We start from the raw sequence: 25,358 nt of genomic DNA on the forward strand, positions 1-25,358 counted from the left end.
ATTATGTATATACACTTTTGTAGATGTCTACTTGTCTTCAAGTATTGGCCCATCCGGTTTCAAACCCGGACCGTGTCCATATCGCCACGATAGAAGTTCAGTGACAGAAGATCAACTGTTTATTTTTCTGCTATCTTATAAACAAATTAATATAGGTTCAATGACAAAAGATCAACCGTTTATTTTCCTGCTCATTTGCCAAAACCAGAAGCACACTACATTGGTGCCAGTCAAGGACTCACTTTTCTGATGCATTTTTCAACATATCCGAAAACTTAAACATCACAATAACTCATTATTTATTTATATATTTATGATTTGAGGCAACAGAAACGTGTTTTATCCTACTGCAGTTTTCACTGATACTAGAATATTGTTACAAATTGTACGAGTTTCGAAATATAACACTTCAACAGGTAATATAAAAGTATAAATGTGTTAAGCTGCAAAAAGAACCACTTCATACAACACCACCTCGGCCCATCACCTGATCAGTCGGCGGCATCATGACCAAAACTGGAGCAGCAGTCAACCCAGGATGTGGCATCCTACGACGTAACTCCCGTCCTTCCTGGCAGAGAGCACAACTGTGGCAGAGGAAGTGAGTTGCAAAGTCACATGTTGACTCACACTGCTCTCTCTGCACCTCATCTTCTATTATGCTTCCACAACATCCACATGATCTAGAGAGTGACTCACAGGTGCCCTGTTCTCCCCGTTGACAAAACAACAAAAGAAAATGAATATATGCCAGTAAAGCACCCCTACCATGTAGATTTTCAACCAAATCATATATTATATATCTGAGCTACTCGAAGGTTTTATAATACTACCCGTTTCAAGTTTGGACTACGTTACTTGTATGAACAACGGCAAGACAGCTTTAGATGGGACGTGGATATATTCGCAGAAACCTCAAATGAACTTGAAAAAGGAGAAGCGTGATCATCCCAGATAAAAAAAATCAACTACAAAATAGAGGGCCGGAAATAGATCGTCCAAGTCAATAAGGTGGCATTTGTTTTATTTTTTCATTTTCTGAAATGCCTGAACTCGTCTGAATCAAATAGACCCAAAATCAATCTAAATCATCCATTTAGACGAGTTAGACATCATGATTCAGATAGAAACAAACATTCTGATATCTGACTTGAGTCAATTTGAATCTCAAGTCATTTTCGTTTCAAAAAGAATCTCAAGTCATTTCAAACCTCAAGTTAGATTTCGATCAGACTTGAAAATGACACACCATCAGCTATATGCAATGATAAAGATGGGTCACTACCCCATCAAAATCGATAAGCAGACATAACAGTTACTAGCCCGAACATGTGGTTCTATTTATCCAGTTTGTTGCCTCTTATTGATACTTAGATATTTGAATATCTACAGACTTCGTATAGAAAAGTAACAGAAGATAACTTGCCTCAAGATTGAATCTTCTGCGTACAGCTGTGCGGCTAGGATATGTAAACCAAGGTGCCAGCCAGTTTGAACCCACAAGTGATTGTCCAAGCATGTAAAGACCAGTGTAGGTCAAGCAGTGATTTGCAAAGATGCCAGAAGAAGACCCCATCCTCTCCACATTACTCCCATATAGCACACAAGGTGCCATACCTCCAAGAAGACCTGGAGAGATAATAAGAGTGTCAGACTGAGATGCATATGATGAAGATCACATCCTACCAAGCAAGGTAAATTTACAACATCAAGCAGCTCAGAAATAGCAATCAAAGAATAAAAGACATACTAAATTCATATGTGATATTGATGGGACTCTTTTAGCCAACAATCTTTAGTTTACTTCCTAGGTTTGATACTAGAAACTCTAATCTAGGAAATAATGAGATTTTTAGTCTTGAAGTACCAATTTGTTATTTATTCTATACGTTTTGTCGGCCAAAAAATTGAAAAATAAACCTGCAAAGTTTCTAATTAATAAGAGCAACTATAGCAAAACACTCTCTAGAGTCAATTTGGTATAACAATTCAGAAAGCAATAGACATTTATGTCTAATTATGTACATAAATACATATATGTATAATCCTACAGGTCTAGATTTACTCGCCCTAGTCCCTATTCCCTAGTTGGCGAACTAAACTAGTCTCCGATTTCAATTTACGCGCTCTTTTGATAATAAAGCTTTCCAGACAAAAGCTGCATCATATAGTCCTCATAGCGGGACAACTTTCAAACGTTTTATGTGTGGAGGCAGAAAATGGTATTAACTGTTTGCTTACATAATCTCCCCGAAGTAAACACTCCTTCAGTTGACGTTTATAGTTGCTGAAAAGAGTCAAAAACGGTTTTCCGGTTATGGTTTTTTGAATGAATGCACGAGCCGTCCATTTTCCGAACCAATAATCATCTCTAAATTTCGTATCTGATGTGACATGGATCAGGAACTACGATGATTATTCTTTCACAAAACTTAAATCCATCTTGAGGAGTTCCTATTTTTTTTTTGAGGAGTTCCTATAACTAGTAATCTAGTATTAATAAGGGTCCATGTAGTTTCTTGTTGTATATACATATATATATATATAGAATGTTCTTAGATAGTTTTCATTAAGTAGAAACCCTTTCTTGTTTAAGGAACTACTTTAGATAAATGATCTATCATTTCCCATACTCAAAATTTGGCAGTCAATTTAATGAAATCAACACTTAATGAGATTCATGTTCTTCAAAAAGGGAACTCCTAACACTTCAATATTTTAAGTATCTTATATGATTTTGGTTCCATACCAACAAATTTTAACCTAGGTACTAAAAACCTAATGAAATTCAAATACCAGATCTGATGAAATCATGTAATAAAATTCCAAGAAAAAAACACGATTTTGATTTGATGTCAAATTCAACATAAATAACTTACAGACTTCAAGATCACTACTGCAAAACTCATCATTCCGGCCAAGACAAGCAAATAGACTGGAATCCCATTGATTACGACCAATCGGTTCACCAATTACACTTCCATGGCCTAAAGGCAATCCATCGGCTGTCCATCCAGCTTTGACACCATATTCCGACCCAGTATCCGTCGCCATTGATTTTGTTGATGAAATCTTGTCGGTGGTTTCTTGATTTTTGCCTTGTTCAGGAAGAAGAGGACTTGATTCTTCAGAATTCGCCATTAATGAAAAACCCTAGAAAAAGAAAATAGAGAGAGAGAGAGAGGAAAATATATATAGAAGCAATTGAGGAAGAAAAATCAAAGTTATTGTATTTATTCGATTATTATGAAAGAAGACTAGATCGTAGTCATTATTATACTCGGATAAGGTTTGTTCTTGAATTCTTCACTACACCTAGAGCATCTCCGATGGGACACTAAACAAACACTCTAAAAATCCTAAGTGTCAAGGGTCAAAAGAGATTCTCTTTCCTAAAAGTCGATATAGAGAGACACTCTAACTTTTGTTGGTCTCCAATGGAGATCGCTAAAGTCTCTATACTTAGAGCAACTCTAACCCCAGTCTGTCTTAGGCCGAAAAAACCACTTTTTCACGCAAAATTTTTGGCCTCATCTCAGCCTCTAAAATTCAGCTCTAACCCCAGCCTCTTTTGAGGCCGAAAATTTGAAAATGAGATTTCCTAATTTACTTGATAAAATTCAATTTAAAAAACATTGATTACAACTAATAATTGATTAAGAATTTAAAACTACTTAAATACGACTAAACAACAATAGAAAAATTAATTAAAAATAACTAAAAGGGGTTTCTTGGGTCTCGTGGTAGACCGTTGAACCAAGCTTCTCGCGTTGCTGTCAGTATTCTTGCAGCATGTTCGTCGAGAGGCCTAATATCAATCTTCATTAAGTCGATCACATATTGTCGGTTCTTGTGTTCCTTATTTGCTTGTAGAAAATCTTGTTGCATCCGTAGGGTCTCTTGTTGAACCCGTACAACTTCCGTCAAAGTTGTTGATCTCTGTTGGGATTCTTCATTTTTTTTCCCAATATCCCTCATTCAGAGTTTTTGAAGCAGTAGAATGTGTGGATGGTTCGCCAACTCTTGCATTTGCTTTGGCTTGTTTACGGCCAATTGGTCTTTCTTCCGATGGATTGGTATTAGAATCTCTTTCGCCGGATGTTGACTCTCCTGGCATGTCTGCCATCCACTTGTTGTGTGTCATCAAAATTTTGTAAACATGTTGGAACCTAAACCCTTTTTCTTGGTGATTTTTTTTATACATTTCAAGTGCTCTTTGTAACTGAAATAAACAAAATATATATTAAGTATATATTATGTAGTGAAAAGATAGAAAAAAAAAATTAAAAAGTTTAAAACAATTACCCGGTCATAATCGTTTTCCCCGCTTTTTGGAACTTTATTTATTATCCTCAAACTAAATATAAAACTTTGAAATTCTGAGCTTATCTCACTGAAACGAGATTTACAACTTCTAAGTGTGCGTTGAAACTTTGCATTCGCATTATATTCATCCGATATTTTTTGCCAAAATACTTTATATTTTTGACTATTTCTGACAACCGCATCAAATGTGATTTTCAAATAACAATTAGCAAGTAAAATATATTCATCCGGCTTATACGGTTCCCGTCTAGTTGTCTTTGTTGAAGTCGTCCCTTCTTGCACCGAAGAATCATCACATACTTCATAATCATCAACTCCTAATTGAGCCGACGGGTAAGTAGAATTAGGGGACAACATTTCCATATAACTTTGGTTGTCGAAATTGTTGATGTTTAATGAATCCATAGGAAAATAAATGAAAAGATTAAAAAAAATTTGAAAGAAAGAGAGATAGAAATGAAATAGAGAGGATCAAGAGAGATGAAAGGAAATGGAGAGGATGAAGAGAGTGTGGATTGAAAGGAATAGGTTCAACCCCTATTTATAGGGGTTGAACCCATTTCCAACCGTTGGATTTGCTCCAACGGCTGGGAGTGTCCCCAATGTGACCGTTGGGTCCCCAACGGTCACATTGGAGACAACTTCAGTAGTCCCTAATGTTAGGGGCCACTGAAGCGTCGGCTGGGGCCTCTGCCCCAGCCGACCCACGCTGTAGGGTCGGGCGCAGGCCATAATTTTGAAATTATGGCCTGCTCCCGGCCCGCACTAGAGTTGTTCTTAATACACATGTCCCTCTTCAATCCAATAAATAAAAAGTAGTTAAAAAGTTAGGTTTTCTATTGGTTGAAATTTTAAAGTAACACTTAGAGAGTCTCAAGTAGACACTCTCATTTTAGAGTTTCTCTCTTTAGACACTCTATAATAAATGTGTCCACCTCATATTAGAGTGTCTAACAAAGTGTTCCATTGGAGATGATTTTTTAACAAAAACTCCAAAAAGTCACATGTGGGTTGTGGCACTCTAAGTGTTAGAGATTGAGTGTCCCATTGGAGATGCTCTTAAAATTGGTAGGGATGAGATGAAAGACTTTCTTAATCACACCACGACATGTGTTCCTCGTCTGGATAAAAAAAAACACATCGTAGTTAAATTTTGAAAAAACATTATCTCTTAGTGAAAATGAGTCGTTATGTCGTCCTCTAAGTAACTGTAGCATCTCCCTGAAAGAAATAACATTGTAAGTGGCACTCAGCGTTTTAAAATTCATTTCCAAGTAGAAGTTTTCTACGTAAATAAAATGAAACTGCTAATAATCACTGACCAGATTGGTTACTGCATTATCTTTTCTTAGAAAAATGAATTAATTACTTTGCTTTAACCGATAACATTAAAGACGTGTTTGAATTAAGGGTTTTCGTTTGAAGTCGTTAAATCAGTACTCTCTGTCTAATATTCTTTGAAACCTTCACTTCCAAATTTGCAAACCCTATAAATCATCTTGTTCGACAAAGACTTAGATTGACGCAGATCAACATTTGTGTTTCACTGAGTTATAGTTTTTCTTTTTAGGAATTATAGATTGGAGATTTTATAGGTAATGTTCAAACTTGTTATAGGAAATCTTGCTAAAGGCAAGTCTTAATTTAGCTATAGACAATGTACAGATAGAAGGCAATGTCCTGACCATGTTTGACCTAACGGTGCCGTTAGGTCAACTCTTAAGTCAATGCGTATTAACTTAAAGTCATCCCTCCCACTTTACAAGAAAATTGGCCGAGACTCTTCGTCAATCTCTCCTACTTTTCTTCTTCAAATATCGAATCTCTCTCTTGTTGTCAATCGGCTATCAGGGGTTTTACTGCCACATTCTTCTTCTTCAAATCTCCCTCTATCCAGAATTCTATAGATTATCCATTAAACTTAGAATTTGGGCAATCGAATTTCTGTAAAATCTTGGTTCCTAAACTTCGTTTCTTTGTGTGGGTTTGCTTGGAGTTTTAATTGAAGCCTGTATAACGGTCATTTTAGTCCGGAATTGAGGCAATTATTAGGAAGAATAAAATCTCCAATTTTAAGGTAAAACCCTAAAATCTCTTTTGTGTTTGCTTCATTGATCTTAAATTATGTGTTTATATGTTTGTATGAGTCTAAAGATGATTTACAAGTTGTTTAGTGGTTGAATTTTTGGTTGTTTCTAGTTGTTTAACTAATCTCACCTTTGAATTGGATTTATAGTATGGTTCCTTCTTTATTTGATTCAAATTTGAATTCTGTAGTTAAGGTGTTTGAGAAAATGACTCAAAAAGAAAGAGAAACGTAAATTCCTTTGAAACTTTGTTTTTGTAGCTCATTCACATGATTTATAGTAAAGTTTCTTCTTTATTTTGTTCAAATTTGAAATCAAACATAATTCAAATGAATAAAACCAGAGGCGGACCCAGGAATTGATTGAGGGGCGGGCTGAAATCTTAAGTACATATTAACCATACAAATTTAAGTTTTTTTTTTTTAACTGAGCGAGGTTTCAATAGAAAATATTATCTATATAATATTATAATCGTTGTATATATATATATATATATATATATATGTATATCGACAATAACTACCACATATATATCCCCATATGATAGATATGCACACCAAAAAAGAGCAAAAAGTATTCAAAAAAAATCGACGACACTACGACATCAACATATACCAAAAAATAGTATAAAAACTCTTTCATCTTCAAGCACTTTTTTTCTCGACCATTTGAGATATATAAGGTTGTTCTTCTTCGACTTCAAGTGCTATTACATCAATATTAGGTGATGAGGAATATTTGATTTGTCATCGTCTACTCGTTTATAAAACGATAAAAGACTTTTTTTTATGGGTTGGAAAATGATTCGACATTCTAACCTAAAAAACATCTACAAAGAACTTCAAAATCCAGTAAATAAAAGAGACAATCCAAAAGAGTCTACAACTTACAAAAACTAGTTGAACATAGCAATCGACAAAAGCAGAGGCGGAGCCAGGAATTGAATCAATATATTCTACTATAATTTATAAAATTTTAGCCAACACACCATTATTCAAACCATTTTCAATCAATTTCAAATATTATATTTTATACTACTCCATGAGAGGGATTTTTTTTTATGATAACCATGAGAGGGATTTGAGATTCACACTTTCACACCTAAATTTTGTATGTTCGATTCTATAAACAGTGTGATTAAAGAAGGTTATAGTCATCAATCAACTAGTTCCACTTTCAATCTTTCATATTTCTCTAATTTCGAATTAAGGTTTTAGGGCTTGAAAAGATTACAAAAGAAAATTAACTCACTCTTGATAGTGTAAGAAAATGGAAGAAAGAGACTGTAACTTCACTTGATTTATCTTCCCCACTTATAGATTCAAAGCACCCAACTTCAAGAACAAGAAAAAAAAAAAGCCGAACCATTTGGGGTTTTCATCATCTTCAAACTAAGGAAAGTCAGGAAAAGTCTAAATGTTTTTGGGGTTTAATCCTTAGGTCCCGGACTGGGTTATACAATTATTGGATTGGGTTATTAAAAACTAAAGGTTAAATGAAAAATGATAGGGTCAACAGTCGGGCTGCAGCCCGGGTGAGCCCACGAACACCTCTGTCACTGCCTTTAAAGAAATATTGTCATATTAAATTGACCAAGTCATAATTGGAAAATACATTACTTAAACAAGTTTGGGCATTACCTATAAAATTTGCCATTATAGATTAAAGTCAGAAGTACAGTAAGAAGAATAAGCATAACTCGTATTAATTACATACATTATCTCAAAGAACTAAAACGCTACGCCACAGACTGAAAGTGATCTTTATACATAGATTCGTGTGGAGTAAAATCTAACACTTTCATGTCTATTCTTTCTTTTTTGCCCTTTTGATTGAGATGAGTGAGTTTCCCATAATAAGAGAAACACAATCACCACTTACTCTTATAGTGGATTCAACCCAAACCAGGGGGGGGGGGGGGGGGGGGGGTAGTGGTTGGGGACATTGGTGGACATTTTCATGTCCCCCAATGTCCGTGTTATTGGTTGGGGACATTTTCATGTCCCCCAATGTCCGTGTTATTGGTTGGGGACATTTCAAATGTCCCCAAATGTCTGTGTTATTCGTTCGGGACACGAAATTAGGGACATTTCAAGACAAATTGGTTTTGGGGACATTTGGAGACATTTTAGTGTAAATTTGGAGAGTTTTTTGAGAGAAAATGTCTCTCAAAATATGGAAGACACTTGGGGACATTTGAGTAAGGAAGATAATAAAAATAATTATTATTATCAAATCATATTATAATAATATTATCTTATTATTATATTACTACATTATTGTATTATTATTATTATTATTATTATTATTATTATTATTATTATTATTATTATTATTATCATTATTATTATGATTATATTATTATTATTATTATATATTTGAGTAAGGTAGGTAATAAAAATAATAATTATTATCAAATCATATTATTATAATATTATCTTATTATTATAGTACTATATTATTGTATTATTATTATATTATATTATATGATATTATATTATATTATATTATATTATATTATATTATATTATATTATTATATCACTATTATATTATATTATTATATTAATATTTAACTATATTAAATAATAAATATTTACCAATTGTCCATCAATGTCCACAGATATCTACAAATGTCCACGAAAGTCGAAAAATATATATTTTGAAATATTAATTAATTTTTTTTATTTCATATGGTAAGACAGTAATAATATTAAAAATAATAAATATCAACTAAATATCTATCAATGTCCACAGATATTCACGAATGTCTACGAAAGTCGAAAAATATATTTTCAAAGTAGTAGGGCAAATTTATTTCGTATGATTAGACAATAATGATTACATTAAAATAAATGTCTACCAACCGCCATAAAATGTCCTCAGATATCCACAGATGTTCACAAAAGTCGAAAAATATATTATTGAAATATGAGTACAAATATATTATTTCATATGGTTTGACAATAATGATAATATTAAAATAATAAATGTCTACCAATTATCCTTCAATGATGAGATAATAATAATAATAATAATAATAATAATGATAATAATAATAATAATATCCACTACACATTTTGTCCATGGATTCAATATGTTGAAATGTCCCCAGGACATTTTGTCCATGAACCAAATGTCATGAAATGTCTCTGAGACATTTTGTCTGTGAATCAAATGTCCTGAAATGTCCATAAAGACATTTTGTCTACGGACAAATATCCCGAAATGTCTCTGAAACATTTTGTCTCTGAGTGTCCTCAATTCATTCCCCCCCCCCCCCCCACCCCCACACAAGTCTACTACTATATTGGTTCACATTAGGGGGAACCAGGAAGTGGGAACCAGGAAGTAGGAACCAGGTCTTCTATATTGGTTCTTGTTTGTGGCTGTTTAATAAGTTTCCTTCAATTTTGAGGCCAAAACGGCACTTCAGAACAATTTCCCTCTAGACTCTAGAGAGAGAGAGAGAGTGAATTTGGGGAAGATCTATATTTGTCGTGTTAGAATTGGACACTCCTCCATTACCTTCAATCGACTCTAAGTCACTCTTCCACTCGCTTACGGAGGTACCCTTCTCTTTCTCTCTCTAACTTCTCTCTCTCTCTCTCGATCTATTTAAGTCACTCTTAAATCATTTTACATAATCAAATACCTAAATTTTGAGTTGTTTTTCTTTGAATTAATGTTGGTATTCTATTCCACTTATTAGTTAAAAAGTAAAGGTTTAAACTTTGGGATTCTTAAAATTTCATATTGAGTGTTTGATAAAATGTCTCAGTGAAACTTCTTCTAAGCTTTAGTTCAAGGTTGGTTAAGTTTCTATTGGATGAACTGATAGATTCAAATACTATTTTTCACTCAATGAGTGATTGCATTGGTCTAGGTCTAGATAGATGTGGAGTTGAGAAATTCTAATAGTTTTATTCCTTCCAACTAGATAGAGGTTTGGATTTTCTTTGCTGGGTAGTGGGTACTAAGCATTTTGCTCAGCAGCATTCTTTAATTCCCCTATATATATATATATATATATATATATATATATATATATATATATGATATCAATGTTGAAAGAGAAGAAAACATAATGGTGGAGATCATATAAGTTAGTGCTGTTTGTTTCTATTATTTGACCCACTTTGTTACTCATTTTCCCCGTTTTTTTGATGACCAGACGCCTCTTTAGTGGATTCGAGACGCGGATCACGGAAGTATGAGTTACAATAGAACCAATAATTTCGATGAGAGACGGCTACATGGGGAAGACAAAGAAGACGACGGAGATGATGATGAGGGGAATGGAAGAGGTATGGAGGCTTGGGAGAGGGCTTATGCAGATGAAAGATCATGGGAGTCCTTACAAGAAGATGAGTCTGGATGTCTTCGTCCAATTGACAACAACGCCCTACAACACGCCCAGTATCGTCGTCGACTTCGAACTCTCTCTGCATCCACAGCTGCGTCTAGGATCCAAAAAGGTCTTATACGCTATCTCTACATCATCATTGACCTATCTAGGGTATGTTACTTAATTAGTCAGTTCTTCGTTTTATCCTACCTTAATGCTCTGAAAGTTAATTCTCGAAAGAAAACTGAACACATTTCAACTGCCACACTCAGTTCAAAATTTCCAAAAATTGATAAGTCGGTTTCATATATCTCACATATTCGAGGGTGTTAAATATGGTTCATATTTCAATCAAGAGATCATGATCTAATGTTATACGTGTATATATATACATTGATTCATAGATATACGTACATCTGTTTCTCTCTTTTACATAACAGGCAAAGAATTCCTATAACATGATAATGTGGGGCAGTTAGAGCAGGGGAAATCCGCTAAAAGGTTCATTAGAATATTAAGTCTACCGACACCAAGATTTAGCAAATGATAGGGCTTTTGAATTTTGATTAGTTTTGAAGCTTAAAACGACTTAAACCTGTAAAGAGGGTTAAATTTTCGATCTAGAAAACTACTCAACCTTTCGATGATGCTTCAATAATGTTGTATTATTAGGGCCAACTAGGAACTAATATGGATTCATGAGATTTAGCTACATAGGTTTAGGTTCGTCTTCATTCACTTTCTTTTCTTGGTAAATTTAACTGTGGAATTTTGTTTCATTTTTCATGCATAGGCAGCAGGAGAGATGGATTTTAAGCCAAACCGGATGGTAGTAGTTGCAAAACATGTGGAGGCCTTCATTAGAGAGTTCTTTGATCAGAACCCTCTTAGTCATATTGGACTAATAACCATAAAGGATGGAATTGCTCAATGCTTAACCGATCTTGGCGGTAATCCCGATTCCCATATAAAGGCTTTAATGGGAAAATTGGGATGTTCAGGTGATTCCTCCCTCCAGAATGCTCTAGACCTCGTTCACGGACATCTCAGCCAAATTCCATCATATGGTCATCGAGAAGTCTTAATATTGTATTCTGCTCTCAGTACCTGTGATCCAGGCGAAGTAATGGAAACTATCAAAGAATGCAAGAAATCCAAAATAAGATGCTCGGTTATTGGCCTTTCGGCAGAAATATTTATATGTAAACATCTCTGTCAAGAAACTGGAGGATCATATTCCGTAGCATTGGACGAGGTAAGGTCAGAAAGCTAAGTTAAAATCTATAACTTCATACGTTCTTCTTTTTCAAGAATGTTTCACGGGGAGTGCTACTTTTCCCTAATATGTCAATGACATAATGATTTGGCGTTCTCCTAAAACCACATTTTCGATGTTGACTTTTTCGTACTGGATCTTGATAATTAGAATCTGTGGTCGACAAATTAAGACCTCAGTAAGTAGTGACTGAAATAAGTATTTTCCATATTTCGTATTTTCATTTCCTTTTCTTTTTCTGCAGTCTCACTTCAAAGAGTTGTTATTAGAGCATGCTCCCCCACCACCAGCAATTGCAGAATTTGCCGTGGGTAATTTGATCAAGATGGGTTTTCCACAAAGAGCAGCAGAAGGAGTTGTTTCCATTTGCTCATGCCATAAGGAACCTAAGGTTGGCGGGGGCTATACTTGTCCGAGATGTAAAGCCCGTGTTTGCGAACTACCTACTGAATGTCAGATTTGTGGGTTGACGCTTGTTTCCTCTCCGCATTTAGCAAGATCATATCATCATCTATTCCCGATAACACCTTTTGATGAGGTTTCTGTTACACTCTTTAATTCATCTCAGAAGTTACCGAAAGTTTGTTTTGGTTGTCAGCAAAGTCTTCCACATTCAGGTAAGCACGCTTTCTCTCTTTAAGCTTCTTTCATCATCACTTATTGCTTGAAGAGTGTTGATGAAACCCACTTCGAGCCATATCCTTGCTCTTTATGAGCATGGAACAAAATATGTATATACCACAGGTATTACATGTAATTATTTTTTGAACTACTATCTACCAAAGGGAAGTGAGTAATAATTGTCGACGATCAGTAGCCCTTGTTGCTTCACTTAATATTATAGCTTCAATGGTATTTGATTAGTAAAATATGAAAATGTTCTCTTTGGTTTGATATACTTCATCTCCTCACTGAGTTAACTGATATTTTCGTACAGGAAACAAACCCAGTGTTCGTGTTGCTTGTCCGAAGTGTAAACATCATTTTTGCTTCGAATGTGATATTTATATACATGAAAGCCTGCACAATTGTCCAGGTTGCGAGAGTCTTCGACATTCCAAGACAATGAACAATGGCGAATGATGATTATCTAATGCACCTGATATTTTCGTGACTGAAGCTATAATTCCAACAGGGACATGCATTGAGTTCAAGCTGAACAGAGTTAAATATTCCAACAACTCCTGTTCTGTTAAAATAGGTTCAAGCTGAAGAGAACTAAATTGCAGGATTAGCTCCTAATCCAGATAATGATTTACTGTTTTCACCTCCGTTTTGTCTTCTGCAACACCAATTTTTTTTTAAAATTTGAGATGCACTTGTAATTTGAGCTATTTACTGATCCGAATTCATTTATAAATTGAATTTTCTTGAATCAATTATTTTACTATACATACTGAACAAGAATGTCCTATAAGTTAACCAAATGATTTTGTCTCACTTTACCACCATCTGAAATGCGCAAAACTTCGATTGGTGGAAGCCAGTCCACGAAGATCCTCCCTTTTCTTACGTGCACTTCCGCTCTTTCCGTAAGCATTCAGTATCTCAACAAATGAACATTCCTCTAAGCTTATCCTGCTGCTTCTATGTCATTTGAAAGCTGCTCCAAGGACCAATGGGGTTTTTATACAAATTTAATCTTTTGGTTATCTAGGTAATAATGGGATTGTTTTGTAGTTTACAAATAAGTTGGTCTTCTTTTTTGGAATTGAATCTGAGTAGTACTCGACATGTCTTTAGTGGCTTTACTCTTTCGGTTTTCATAAATACTTCCACTTTTATAATAAAGTGTTAGATTCGGTAGATTCTAACTTTTACTTTTGTGGGTGAACTTTTTTTTTTAACATTCGACTCCAAGAGTCAAAATTCGATATGGCGTGGATACACCAAGTATTCAAATGAATAAATACATGAAGTTCATGTTTACATACCAAATAATTTGTTTCTCAAAATGTGCTTGGACAAGGAACTAGAATTGCATAATCTTGTTGTAAGGATGAATTGCCAATTTCTAGAATTTGTTCATCTTTATTTTCCAAGTAGACTTCTATTGCTTCAACCAAAAAACATATTCTTTCTAAAAGAAAACAAAGAACACATATTCGAAAGCACTTTGTAACTATAATGGATATTTGATATCCATTTCTTTTAAACTACACACCTAAACCTCATATTTATCCACCCAAAATGGCTTTAAACCAATGACTTGTTTATGACAAATGTGTTATCGCTCATCTGTAACACGAAACAAATGGAGTCGCAAGAATCTTCAACTCGAGCAACAAACTAGCTGGAGACTAACTGTAGTTGCTTCTAACCTACTCGACAATCAGAATCCTAACCAAAAGTGGCTCACTCCTCCAGCGATTGGGAATTATTTTAGCAACCTCAAGCCAGTTGCCGAACTGAGCGCACCAGTATAAAGTTCCTACCAAATGCATCTTCAAATATTAATGAAGTTCGCGTTGCGAGAACAAAACTCCCGTCTGTTGTAAAATCACAACAGAACATCTTACAAGAGCATCGACAATTGTGGCTCTTAGTTGTTTGTATAATGATTTTTCTTTGACAGGATATCGTCTTGTTCATGGTATTACTATGGAGTTCAACCCTAAAACGTCCATACAAAGAAACAGTTTAGGGACAGTTCAACAAAATCCCTGTTATAGTTGACAGGAAGAGTTGGAAGAACCAATTCTCAAATTTCAATCCATACTCACTAGAACAGTTGACAACAATAATAAGCAAATAGCACACACCAGGGCAAACATGAGCCACAAACTCTGGGTGCACAACCCAGGTGTGGCACAAGATGAATAATATGAACCAATTTTCAGCACAATGGTTTATGTCCAGTAATAATGTTCATATCTCAAACTTGTAGAAAACAAATTCACTTGGCAGCGAACTTTTAGACAAGATTAATGATCGAACCTCGAGAAACTACCTGCAAGTTTATAACTTTGAGAAGCGACCAGTCATTATATCATTGCATATCAACATTCAATAAGAGAAGAAACAGTAACTTAACGCCCACACCATTTACATGGAATGCCAACCTACTTCGAATAGTGTTTTCTTCTAATCCTATGTGCTTCAAGTTTCATATACAGTCTTGATGAAAAGATTTCATGGTTGAGTTTATTCTTTTTCAAATCATTGCCACGTCCCTGACCAACCTGTTATGAGGAACTTACATTCTGCTAAGGGGTGAGCAGTTGCACCTTAAAGAATCACATTTTCCGACGATCTTAGTCTGGCACCACATTGAAAAATGGAATTCTCTCGTCATGTTCTTTTCACTTATTACTTTTTGTCATGTTTAACTAACTCTTACGTGTCGTTTGGGGGATGAAATTGTCATGAATTTTATGATTATGTATGTTATGATTCAATGTTTTGATTATGGCTCGATGTTTATTTATTTCGATTATCGTTTCAATAAATGAACGAGTAGTCTCTTTAATGGCGTTCCTATGTTGATCTTCCCTTTTCCTTTTGTTGTTCCACTACTTAAAATCGTCAATGAAATTGATGATTTACGATTTCGATCCGCGAAATAAGATCTTTTAGTCTTGAACTCTTGATAGATAATTCATCGACAATTAAGTTTTTAGAGAGACATAAAGGGATATGTTAGGTAATTAAAGGGAAAAGTCCAAAAAATTAATTGCCAATAGACGGAAAATAAGAAAAAGAGGTCATGTGGATATTTTCGGTAAAGCGTAAAGAGTCACTGTCACTTCTTTCGATCATCTACCGAGGTGGAATATCGTGCTTTGAACCCTTAAACTTCATGAAACGCTTGTTGCAAGAGCTTCGGGCTCCATTCCCAAGTCTCTTTGTGGTTCACTATGACAATAAGGCGACCCTAAACATTTTTCATGAACGAGCGAAGCATAAAGAATTAGATAGTCACTTCTTTCACGAAAAACTTGATTTTGGTCTTATTAAGTCAATCCATCTCTGATCTGTTAATCAAAAGCCGACATTCTTACTAAATACTTTAGTTCTGAGCTATTTACCCGTTTAACTTCCAAGTTAGACTTGTGTCGACTTCCTTCATCTACTCAGCTTGAGGGGTGTCATCCAACACCTCCTATTGATCAACATCTGACGGCTACTGTACATTGATGATTAGGTTTAGGCTTTAACCACGGTGAACAAATAAATACTTGTATTACTCATTTTGATGAATAATTTCGTCCAATGGTTTCTTGTGCCTCTATTTTGTGCCTCTTGGTATTTAACAACAGCTTCAAGCACAAAGTTTTATGACTCCACCAATAGTGGAGTCCACCTCTGACTAAACGCAGTCAAATTAGATTTACCAGGTGATGGGGTATGCGAGGGCAATTACACTAGCCGGAGACAGCTTTTAAAACTTCCCAAGACATTATTGGAGCCAGAAAATACTACCTTCAAATGGAAGTGTGATCCAATGATCACAATGAACATAATGTCATGTTAGTTGTACCCATTCAAAATTCAACTCAAAATTTAAGTGGTCATAAACCAGAAGCATACCATGCTACCAAGTTCTGACAAGAAGTAAGAATGAACAGTTGATCGAAACAGTGATAAACCATTAAACCTTTTATCTCATTTTGATTCTTAAAAACTGACAACATCAAATTGCGACAGCATCACCAATGAAGACTTATAAGATTTACTAAGAGAGTATGTATGTATCTAGGCATTATCTTGAATCTCCTAGATTTTCATAAACTATCAATACCAACTATTGATTTTTGGTGTAGATCAGGTTTCTTCCTCTGTAGAAGTCACGGTTGGGACTGGATTACTGCTGCTGTTGCTTCTAACAAGGCTCTCTTTCCTTTCTACTTGTAGCGATCGGCACAAGGATTCGAGTTTCTCCTTTTGGTTCTTCATTTTCTCAAGCTGCTTCTTCATATTCTCTCGCTGTGTTACAAATAGATCAGACACATTAATAAGTTCATTGGCAGCTTTAATAGAAGGTCATACTCACCGTTCATAGTTATGGAATCAGGACAAGGTTGTGTTAAGATTTTCAGAAGAATCAGAACCCAAGTAACATGGACAGTAAACTAGCTATTTCTTTGGACCTACAGGATACGGGTACTAGTAACGGATAATAGTAATAATAAGTTAATCGTCAGAAGAAGATTTACATATATATATTGTCGAAATTCAGATTGGTGTATATGACATCCCATATTGGTGTCGGATCCCGACATGGAAAGATATTCAATTTAGCATGATATAACCTACACCAAGGTTTAGTAGCACTACATGGTATAGAAGGGGCAAAACATGAGTTTATCTGACCTAAAAGATGATCAAATCTCATACGACTCGGCGACTCGCAAACAGATCAATAAAACACAATTATGTAAGAGGGCACGTATAAAAGCTCAAACAACATGTTGACTTACATCACCAAGAAGTTCTATGAGAGTAACATCTGTTCTCTCACATTTGCTTTTCAAGAAAACGTTTTCCTTCTTCAGATCTTTTGTTGATTTCGCCATCTAATTTTCAGCAAGTAACAAAGAGTAGTTCAACAAAAATAAACGAGTAGATTAGTAGAATGATAAAAGTAGCTATATTAAAACTAGTAGGTACAAAATTTGTATTGCATACAAAGAACGCAAATAAAACTTACCTTTTCAATCTCTTGCTTAAATGTTTCAAATACCTCATTACTTTTCAGTAAGGCATCCTGCATAAATAGTACAATTACTTACTATTCATCAACCAGACTTATCAGAAGCATCATAGACACATAACTTCTAAGAACTTCGTACAACTGATAATTTCACGTAGTTTTTGCCCTAGGACCCTACTAGAATTCAAATCTGATAAAACCAAATTAGTTTCTAACATTCAGTTGATGAACCAACACAGGTCAATGTGAAGACAAATCAAGCTCAAAAGAACCCAACGCTAATTGGGTGGACTTCTTCGACAAACTTGACCTCATGCGGCTGGTACAATACCGAACAACTCGTCAACCTGGCCAGAAATCAGAAATGGACAGTAATCTGTTTCTTGATGTCAGATGAAGGCTCTAAGCCTCTTCTAACATGGTGGGTTGAGACATTTAATGTGGCTTGGACAGTTTTCTTGCTGCTGTATACCTATTGATGCTTATTATTTTTATAGATTACCATCTTTCCAGCAAAGTATAATGATTTGCTCACTTTGAGATTTAAGAATTCCAGTTCAGCGAGAAACTTTTGGCTACTTGTTAAGTTTTACATAAAGAGTTACTGCTTGAGTTAAATTTGTGCGGAAAACCAGTCGTCTTCATATGTTTAATGGTTCTAGCAGTTTCTTGTTATATATTCAATTTTATAAAAGTAAACTAAAGTGGATCGAAGTACTCCAAGAATTGGAAATATCTGCTATAAAGCAAACCTGGAATTGTTGAAACTTTTCCCCATCAGCTGCTAACTGTATGCGTAAATTTTTCTCCGTTGCCAATAGCTGTGATACTTGTTCTGCATAAATTTTCATCTGGGATTGTTCTTGGATCAGTTTCTCTTCATGCTGCTGAATTTTCAGATCAGCAATCTGAAGTTCCAGCGACTTTTGCTTCAACTACAAAGTTATCAAGAAAAAAGGAGAGTTTACTAGTGTCACTGTGAGTTGGTGTCACATCAGAAATCTGAAGTGCAAAAATGGCTACCGAATATGTAAAGGTTTACCTTGTGTGTAAATTGCTGTTCAGAAACTGCATATTGTTCAGAGAGGTGCTTTAGCTTGTTTCTTAGCCTAGAATGTATGGGTACCAGTAATGGATTAGTCCTAACATTAGTGAGAATTGAGTACAGTTGCAGTTGGAGAGAAGATTTTGTCATACTGGAATGAACATTATACAAATCTACTGTTGAAGTTCAGTTGGAAAGAAGATACTGTCATACTGGAATGAACATTATACAAATCTACTGTTGAAGTTCAGCTCTTTAGACAACAGAAGCTTCACTACCAGTAGCCACGCTATAATAGTTTAAAGATTCAAGGATTATCTTATTCTATACATAGAGATGTGGACAACAGAAGCTCTTTGACCAATATAAACTGGAACAATTTTTATAAATACGTTCTGCATTTTTAGTATGTAAATAGTAGTCTATATGCAACAATGGCATTAAGAATTGACTCTTACGTATAAAGAATAGAACTGAACTTTCGCGTTTAGATGGTTAATAAGCAGGATCTTACATCTCATTCTCCTTCAGTTGTGCGAGACAGTCATCTTTCTGCCCTTCAAGCCTACTGCTTACATCCTAGAACAGCAAGCAGGAACTTATCACATTGGTTAAATCTTTGGACTTTGGAGGAACAAAGGAATGCAACAAGTCCTACTGAGGTGATGAGAATTATATATGTAAGTGCTAGTGTGTGTGCGTGTGCGTGTGTGTGTGTGTGTGCGTGTGCGTGTGCGTGTGTGTGCGTGTGTGTGTGCGTGTCTCTGTGTCTCTGCGTGTGTGTGGGTGTAGCTATTTGCTGAAGGATAATGAGATGTGTGTAGTTATTTGCTATGTGCATGTATGCAAGTATAACAGGGGAAAGTATAACATGCACAAGTACAACCCACTACCATCTAACTTACTAAATGTTCAAATCGATTTTATAATTTAGTTCCTTAACCAGAAATGAGGCAAACTGAAATTCAGCTAAACGATATGTGGACCTTTCACAGTCTAACACTGTAACACACTATACGAGGAAGTAGTTGTACTGCAGTAAACATACTTTTCCAGTATCTTACTTAATTGGTATAGCATTGTAACTGCATCTGGTAGGTCTCTTTGGATCATAATCATGGATTTAGATTTTAGACATATTGTACACGAGACAAATACATGATGTGAGACAATGGAAACACCATTGGTAAATTAGTGTCAATAGTTGGGAGAGTTTGACACAAGTTAAAATACTTATATATTCATAAAGGAGAACTTGAGTTGAGTCATACATTTTTATCTTATACTGGAAACTACAATACTCTCCCATCCGGCCCCTAGAAAGCCACTATAACCTCATGGCCTCAACACGCATTTATAATCATTTGAGGTTAAAATAGATCACCCCATCATAAGACACGTAAATACATGATAAAATAACTTTCAGTACAAAAAAGATCTTAATTAGTCTTTTGATAAGCTATGTGACAATCGAATTACTGAAGAAATGCCCTCAAATATAGCAAACAATTGAACAAACCTTAATTGCGTCATGAAATTTGGTTGATAGTTCTGATCTCATTGTTTGGCCTTCTGTTGATACTCTCTTACATTCCGCCTTCAGAAACAAGTAAAAGAAGCAATGAGTATCCCTTCAACAAAACAACTGAAAATCTGAATTAATAATGCAAACTTAATTAAGTGGGTTAGCAGCTCCAAGAAGAACAGTAAGAAATTTAAAACAGAATCATTGGATACCATCAGCATTTTGTTTTGCCGTTGTAACTCCCTACATAGAGACTCGAGCTTCTCTCGGATAGAAATGGCTGCAAAAGAAGAAAAATACAGGATCAGCACTTGAAAGCTTTCATTACATTGCTCCATCAAGTTCTACTAGGAATTAACTGCGAGCGGTTAATCTCAGTAAACAAATCTGAAGTATCGAACTAATTAAATACTTCAAAACGTTAACGGCCACTAGGCCCAAGAATGTTAGAAACACTCATACTCGGTGTATTTAATGTTCGTGTATTCTGTGAAGTTACTGTCGCCAATACCCTCAAAACTCGGGGTGAGATACGACAACGTACGTTTCTCTCCACTTTAACTGTACTCGTGACAATTCTTTTTCTTTGATTTTCCTTTTCTATCCGGCAAGATCCTCAAACTTAAATGACAACAAACAGAATATATATCAAATGGCTTAGCTCGAGAAACTGACACTGGATATCCAGGGACACCAGGATGGAAATCTACTGTGGTGCATCGTTCAGTTTGGGGAATGGCATAAGTATGACTTTTTGAACAACCGGTACATTGACCATCTATAATGAAGAATTAAACTAACCCTGATAGATGCATGATATCATGAAAAGGCTTGGGAAATTACATAAAACGGATTAATGGATTATTAATATCAAAACAATCTTCAGTTGCACTGATAACAGCTTATATTGGTGAAAGAACTTTGGAGTGGACTTGCTTCAGTTACCTGCATCTCTCTCAGCTAGAACTTGTTGATACTTCAAAGTGAACTCCAAAAACTCTTTTTCGGACTTGAAGCCACGTTTTACATTTTTTCGTTTCACATCAGAAGTTTCCTGAGGCATACAAGTTGGTAAAGGTAACTGCATAAGCTAGCAGATCATCAAATATTGTTTCTGAAGAACATCAACTGATAAAAAGTTTGTAAGAAAGGTCTAAAATCTGGCAAAGGAAAGAAAATTAAAAAACAGTTCCTCACTAACATCACCATACACCAAGTAAGATAGACTGAGTCATTTTTCCAGGTTGCTGATTTCCTTTTCATTTACTCCATGTCCGTTTCTCTTCTAAACCCGGAGAAAGAGAGATTCTACCCTTGTCGAGCCAGGTAATCAAAGATGTAAGGTGAAAACTAACTATCCCGATCTTAGTATACTTCGATAACATCATTGTATACGAATAAGAAGATTTTGGTAGTAAAACAGATAGGTTGATTTCATATAGTCCCTAGTAAACTATACTCCGTATTATTTCAGTTAACGTAAGACTTCGCACGTGGCAAGGACTCAAGGAGGAGAATCAAGTTCATTTTATAGTAACAATACCTCTAGCTTTCTAGTTTACAATTATTGGACTTTTGCCTGCTCGGACAGATCTAGTCCAGTATGGCCTACTGTAGTACTGTCAACTCATCTTCATGTATGATACAACCAACGAATAATACAACCAACGAATAAGTTTTATACAAATACTGGAAAGAAAACAAAAAATGTTCATGTATGCACGGAAAACCCTTTTAAATTGGGGGTAATAGGTTATTACTGACTAGCTTTTTGTTTAGACTGTTTTTTAGAGCTTCTGCATATTCTGCTGCTGTAGCTTCCTTGAGCTCTGTAGCTTTAACCTCTGAGGACCCTGCAGGTGATACAAAATAACAGAGGTAAGCTTGTCAAAACTAAAGCAGTTCTCTGGTTATGAATTTGATAGTTTTTGTCATCACCACTCATCGCACTAAACTGAATTTTGATTATTTGCTATGGGGTAGGTCGTACTCAACTAACTGTTTTGTTGGCCTTTCTTTATCTAACATCGAGATCTAGTCACAACTCCCAGCAATATTTTTCAAGACGATGCTATTTCTTACCATCCTCCCGTTACAACAATAAGTAAAGCATAAGAAATAATGTTTATCATTACTGATTAGAAATGCATATAGAACAATTTTAAAGTTTAAGCGCTCGTCATTAGATTTGTGTTCAATAAAGAGTCGTATTAGTTTATTCAACCATGTGAACCCAAGATGTTATTTTCTTTGGTTTAAAATCTTAGTGGTCTGTATCTTTTTCTAAGATTATCTTCCTCCTTTTACACAACTTGTCATGACACCAGAAAAGAATATCTCGTTGGCAAATTGTCTTTTAATTCTCTTAATCATGTACTAGTCTTGCATGAAGCATATATTTCGACATTCAAGCATTCATTTTAACATCAAAAACAGATTCACATTAAGGGGAAAAGAAAAGAGATTTTTACCTCTAGCGGAACTTTGGCCAGCCCCCTCGACATGCTCATGTTCATGAAGCGAACCAACCGCTAATGAAGCTTCTGAAACAACATTGCCTGATTCAGGTGCACCTAACGAACTACCTTCTCCATTATTCACTTCTAAGTATTCTCCATCCTTCTCAGATAGCGTTACAGGAAATGTCCTCACTTTCTCAATCTTATCTACTCTATTTTCCGTAATTCGATTTTCATTTACCGCCATAGAATCCGAGGAAGAAGAAGGCGATGAATCGTGTAGAGAATCACTAAAACGATTAAGTTCCAATAGTGTATCTTTGTAATCATCAGATGATTTTTCTTCTTCTTCCAAAATAGGAGTTCGAGGTGCCAAAGGTTCAACAGAACTCTCAACAAAACCATCTGGTAAAGAATCCACCTCAGGTAGTTGATTTGCAGGTGAGTTCTCCATCAAACCTAAAAAATTGAACTTAAAGAACACGAACAAAAACAACAAAAACTGAATTTATTCAATATTAAGAACAGATACATCAGAAATGCTATCAAATTTGCTTTAATTATGGAACTAAAAATAAAACTAACAGTGAAATTTGTTGATCAATCTGAATCTGAAGAGAAACCAAGTGATCGATCGATAAATTCAAAACAAGATGCGCGGATTTTAGAGTGAAGAGAGAGAAATTAGTTCGTAAACTTACCAGATATCCAAAGAGAAAAACTGAATCGGAGAAGGATAGAAATGGATCGAGAAAACTAAAACCCTAAAAATGGAAGGAAAAAGGGATGTTGGAGGAAGTATCGAAGGAAGAGAATATAGCTAGCAAGTGTTGAGAGAGTTTCCGCCAAAATGATCTCTCCTTTGCCCGGGAACCAATTTTTACAGAACCGGAACATAATTTTGCCTCGTTACTTGTTCCAATTATTAGTGATGTAGTTCCTAGTGGGGTCTTGAGGGTTTGTTTTAACTTTGAGTTAATTCCTATATGGCCCCCTACTTTGTGACCAGCTTCCTTTATGGCCCCCTTTTTTCGTAAATTCAAATATGACCCCCTATTTTGAGGTAAATGTCATTACTACCCTTCTTAATTCTAAATTTAAAACATTAAAAAAATTTATTTCCACCTCACCCTCTCTCTCCACCTCATCTCTCCCTACACCTCACCCCTCTCTCTCTCTCCAATTCACCTCTCTCTCTCTCTCTCCAACTCACCTCTCTCTCTCTCCAACTCACCTCTCTCTCTCTCTCCAACTCACCCCTTTCTTCTCCGGCAAGGTGGCCGGCCAGAAAATTTTCCGGATCTGGCCGGCCACCTTCAAACCTAAAAAAAAAAAAAATTCTCTCTCCTCTCTCTCTCTAAAATTTTTTTTTTTTAAGAAATCAGCTCTATCTTATTAACTTACAACCTAGATTATCTTCTGAAGGAGTTGAAGGAGATGTCCTTCGACCAAGGTGACAATGCGAACAATTTGTCGGATAGGACAATTGATGTGGAAGATCATCAAGTCCGATTGATTTAGGGATCGTAGAGTTGTAGCTAGAGACCAACTACGATCGTCGAATTACGAAGTAATTCGCGGCTAACTTCGATCGGATCCTACAACGGGTTACACATAAGAGTGACAATTTGATCTAGGATATGACTAGTGGGAGTGAGATATAATCATGGGAGTGTCCCATAAACATATCTCATAGGCCTAAAAAGGAATTAGGCAAAGATAGTACAAAAAGGCCAAAAACAGGGTTTTTGGGCCTAGACCGGTTCGGGTACTTCTAGGACTCGGATTGGGCTGAATTTTGGAGGGTTAGTTGCTGATATAATAAACATTATATCTGCCAATTTTCGTGGTGTTTGGACACCTCCTCCTTAAGGAATTGAGAAAATACCAATAGTTGCTATTTTCGACTATTTCCCTAAATCTTATTCTAAAGGGTGTTTTAGGAAACCTAAAAGGAGGTGGATTCTTATTAGGGTTCTATATAAACACTCTTAGGGCAGAGAATAAGGTGTGGAATTTCTCTCTAAGCTTTCTTACTCTACCACATCAAGTAGAGAGGAGAAAGTGAGCTAATTCCCATTAACTATCTATCTAGTCAAGAAGAAAGGAGTTCTTCTTTTCCAACCACCATTGGTGTGCTAGCTATACAACAAGGTGGGAGATCAAATTGATTGCTCGTGTCCCAAGTAGAGGAGCTACACTTGAAGCTCTTGGTCTTCTTCAATCAATTCAACTAGTTCGAGGGAAAAGTGATTAAGGTAATCTACTATCTCCATTAGATTAATTACTAATTTTGCATGTGATCCTGGGAATACTAGTGTAGACATTAGATGTCATATTTCCGCTATAAACACTAGTAGAAGGGTGTAAATCCCTACAGTGGCGTCAGAGCCTCTTGCCATTAACTAGTTTTTGCTAAGAATCGAACTAATTAATATGCTTGATAGTTTGAAAATTGAGTTTATAAAAATATTTTAAAAGGTGTTTTAAAAGGTATTTTTTAACTCATAATTTGATAGGATTCAATAAATTTTCAAATTGAGAATCACATTGATGATTAAAAGTGTTTTAAAAGTCTCAATTTGATTGAATTTCAAACTAATCCATGCTTGATTAAATTGATAGTTATGTTTAAAAAGA

At 35.4% G+C, this 25,358-nt stretch overlaps 3 protein-coding genes across 6 annotated transcripts; 1 reads left to right on the top strand and 2 right to left on the bottom strand.

Annotated features, from left to right (window-relative positions):
- Window positions 1–282: 282 nt before the first annotated feature.
- Window positions 283–3,394, bottom strand: LOC147568246 (cell number regulator 8-like). The gene is made up of 3 exons (XM_086654692.1): window positions 2,880–3,394; window positions 1,427–1,629; window positions 283–706 (listed from the first exon to the last, which is right to left on the bottom strand). The coding sequence occupies exons 1-3, from the start codon at window positions 3,139–3,141 to the stop codon at window positions 461–463; spliced, it is 711 nt and encodes a 236-aa protein (XP_086510818.1). The 5' UTR covers window positions 3,142–3,394; the 3' UTR covers window positions 283–460.
- A 6,319-nt stretch (window positions 3,395–9,713) lies between these two features.
- GTF2H2 (general transcription factor II H2) lies at window positions 9,714–13,428 on the top strand. Of its 3 annotated transcripts, none has more exons than XM_086654694.1 (5): window positions 9,714–9,981; window positions 10,587–10,931; window positions 11,554–12,015; window positions 12,281–12,653; window positions 12,974–13,428. In XM_086654694.1, exons 2-5 carry the CDS (start codon window positions 10,626–10,628, stop codon window positions 13,117–13,119), a joined length of 1,287 nt encoding a protein of 428 aa, XP_086510820.1. In that variant the 5' UTR covers window positions 9,714–9,981; window positions 10,587–10,625; the 3' UTR covers window positions 13,120–13,428. The 3 variants fall into 3 exon arrangements, with proteins under 3 accessions (XP_086510820.1, XP_086510822.1, XP_086510821.1); XM_086654696.1 differs by having other exon boundaries at window positions 9,812–9,981; window positions 10,587–10,890; XM_086654695.1 differs by lacking the exon at window positions 9,714–9,981 and adding an exon at window positions 10,139–10,221.
- A 3,176-nt stretch (window positions 13,429–16,604) lies between these two features.
- LOC147568248 (alpha-taxilin-like protein) lies at window positions 16,605–23,670 on the bottom strand. 2 transcript variants are annotated; one of them, XM_086654711.1, is made up of 12 exons: window positions 23,420–23,670; window positions 22,731–23,177; window positions 22,024–22,112; window positions 21,205–21,313; window positions 20,472–20,539; window positions 20,254–20,331; window positions 19,249–19,313; window positions 18,732–18,798; window positions 18,442–18,624; window positions 17,687–17,743; window positions 17,457–17,552; window positions 16,605–16,962 (listed from the first exon to the last, which is right to left on the bottom strand). In XM_086654711.1, exons 2-12 carry the CDS (start codon window positions 23,170–23,172, stop codon window positions 16,801–16,803), a joined length of 1,416 nt encoding a protein of 471 aa, XP_086510837.1. In that variant the 5' UTR covers window positions 23,173–23,177; window positions 23,420–23,670; the 3' UTR covers window positions 16,605–16,800. The 2 variants fall into 2 exon arrangements, with proteins under 2 accessions (XP_086510837.1, XP_086510836.1); XM_086654710.1 differs by having other exon boundaries at window positions 22,731–23,190.
- Between the last annotated feature and the right edge of the window lie 1,688 nt (window positions 23,671–25,358).

The sequence above is a fragment of the Eschscholzia californica genome, unplaced genomic scaffold (genome assembly GCF_041429995.1).
Source record: "Eschscholzia californica isolate CP2 unplaced genomic scaffold, dmEscCali1.0.p SCAF_1, whole genome shotgun sequence".
Classification (NCBI taxonomy): Eukaryota; Viridiplantae; Streptophyta; class Magnoliopsida; order Ranunculales; family Papaveraceae; genus Eschscholzia; species Eschscholzia californica.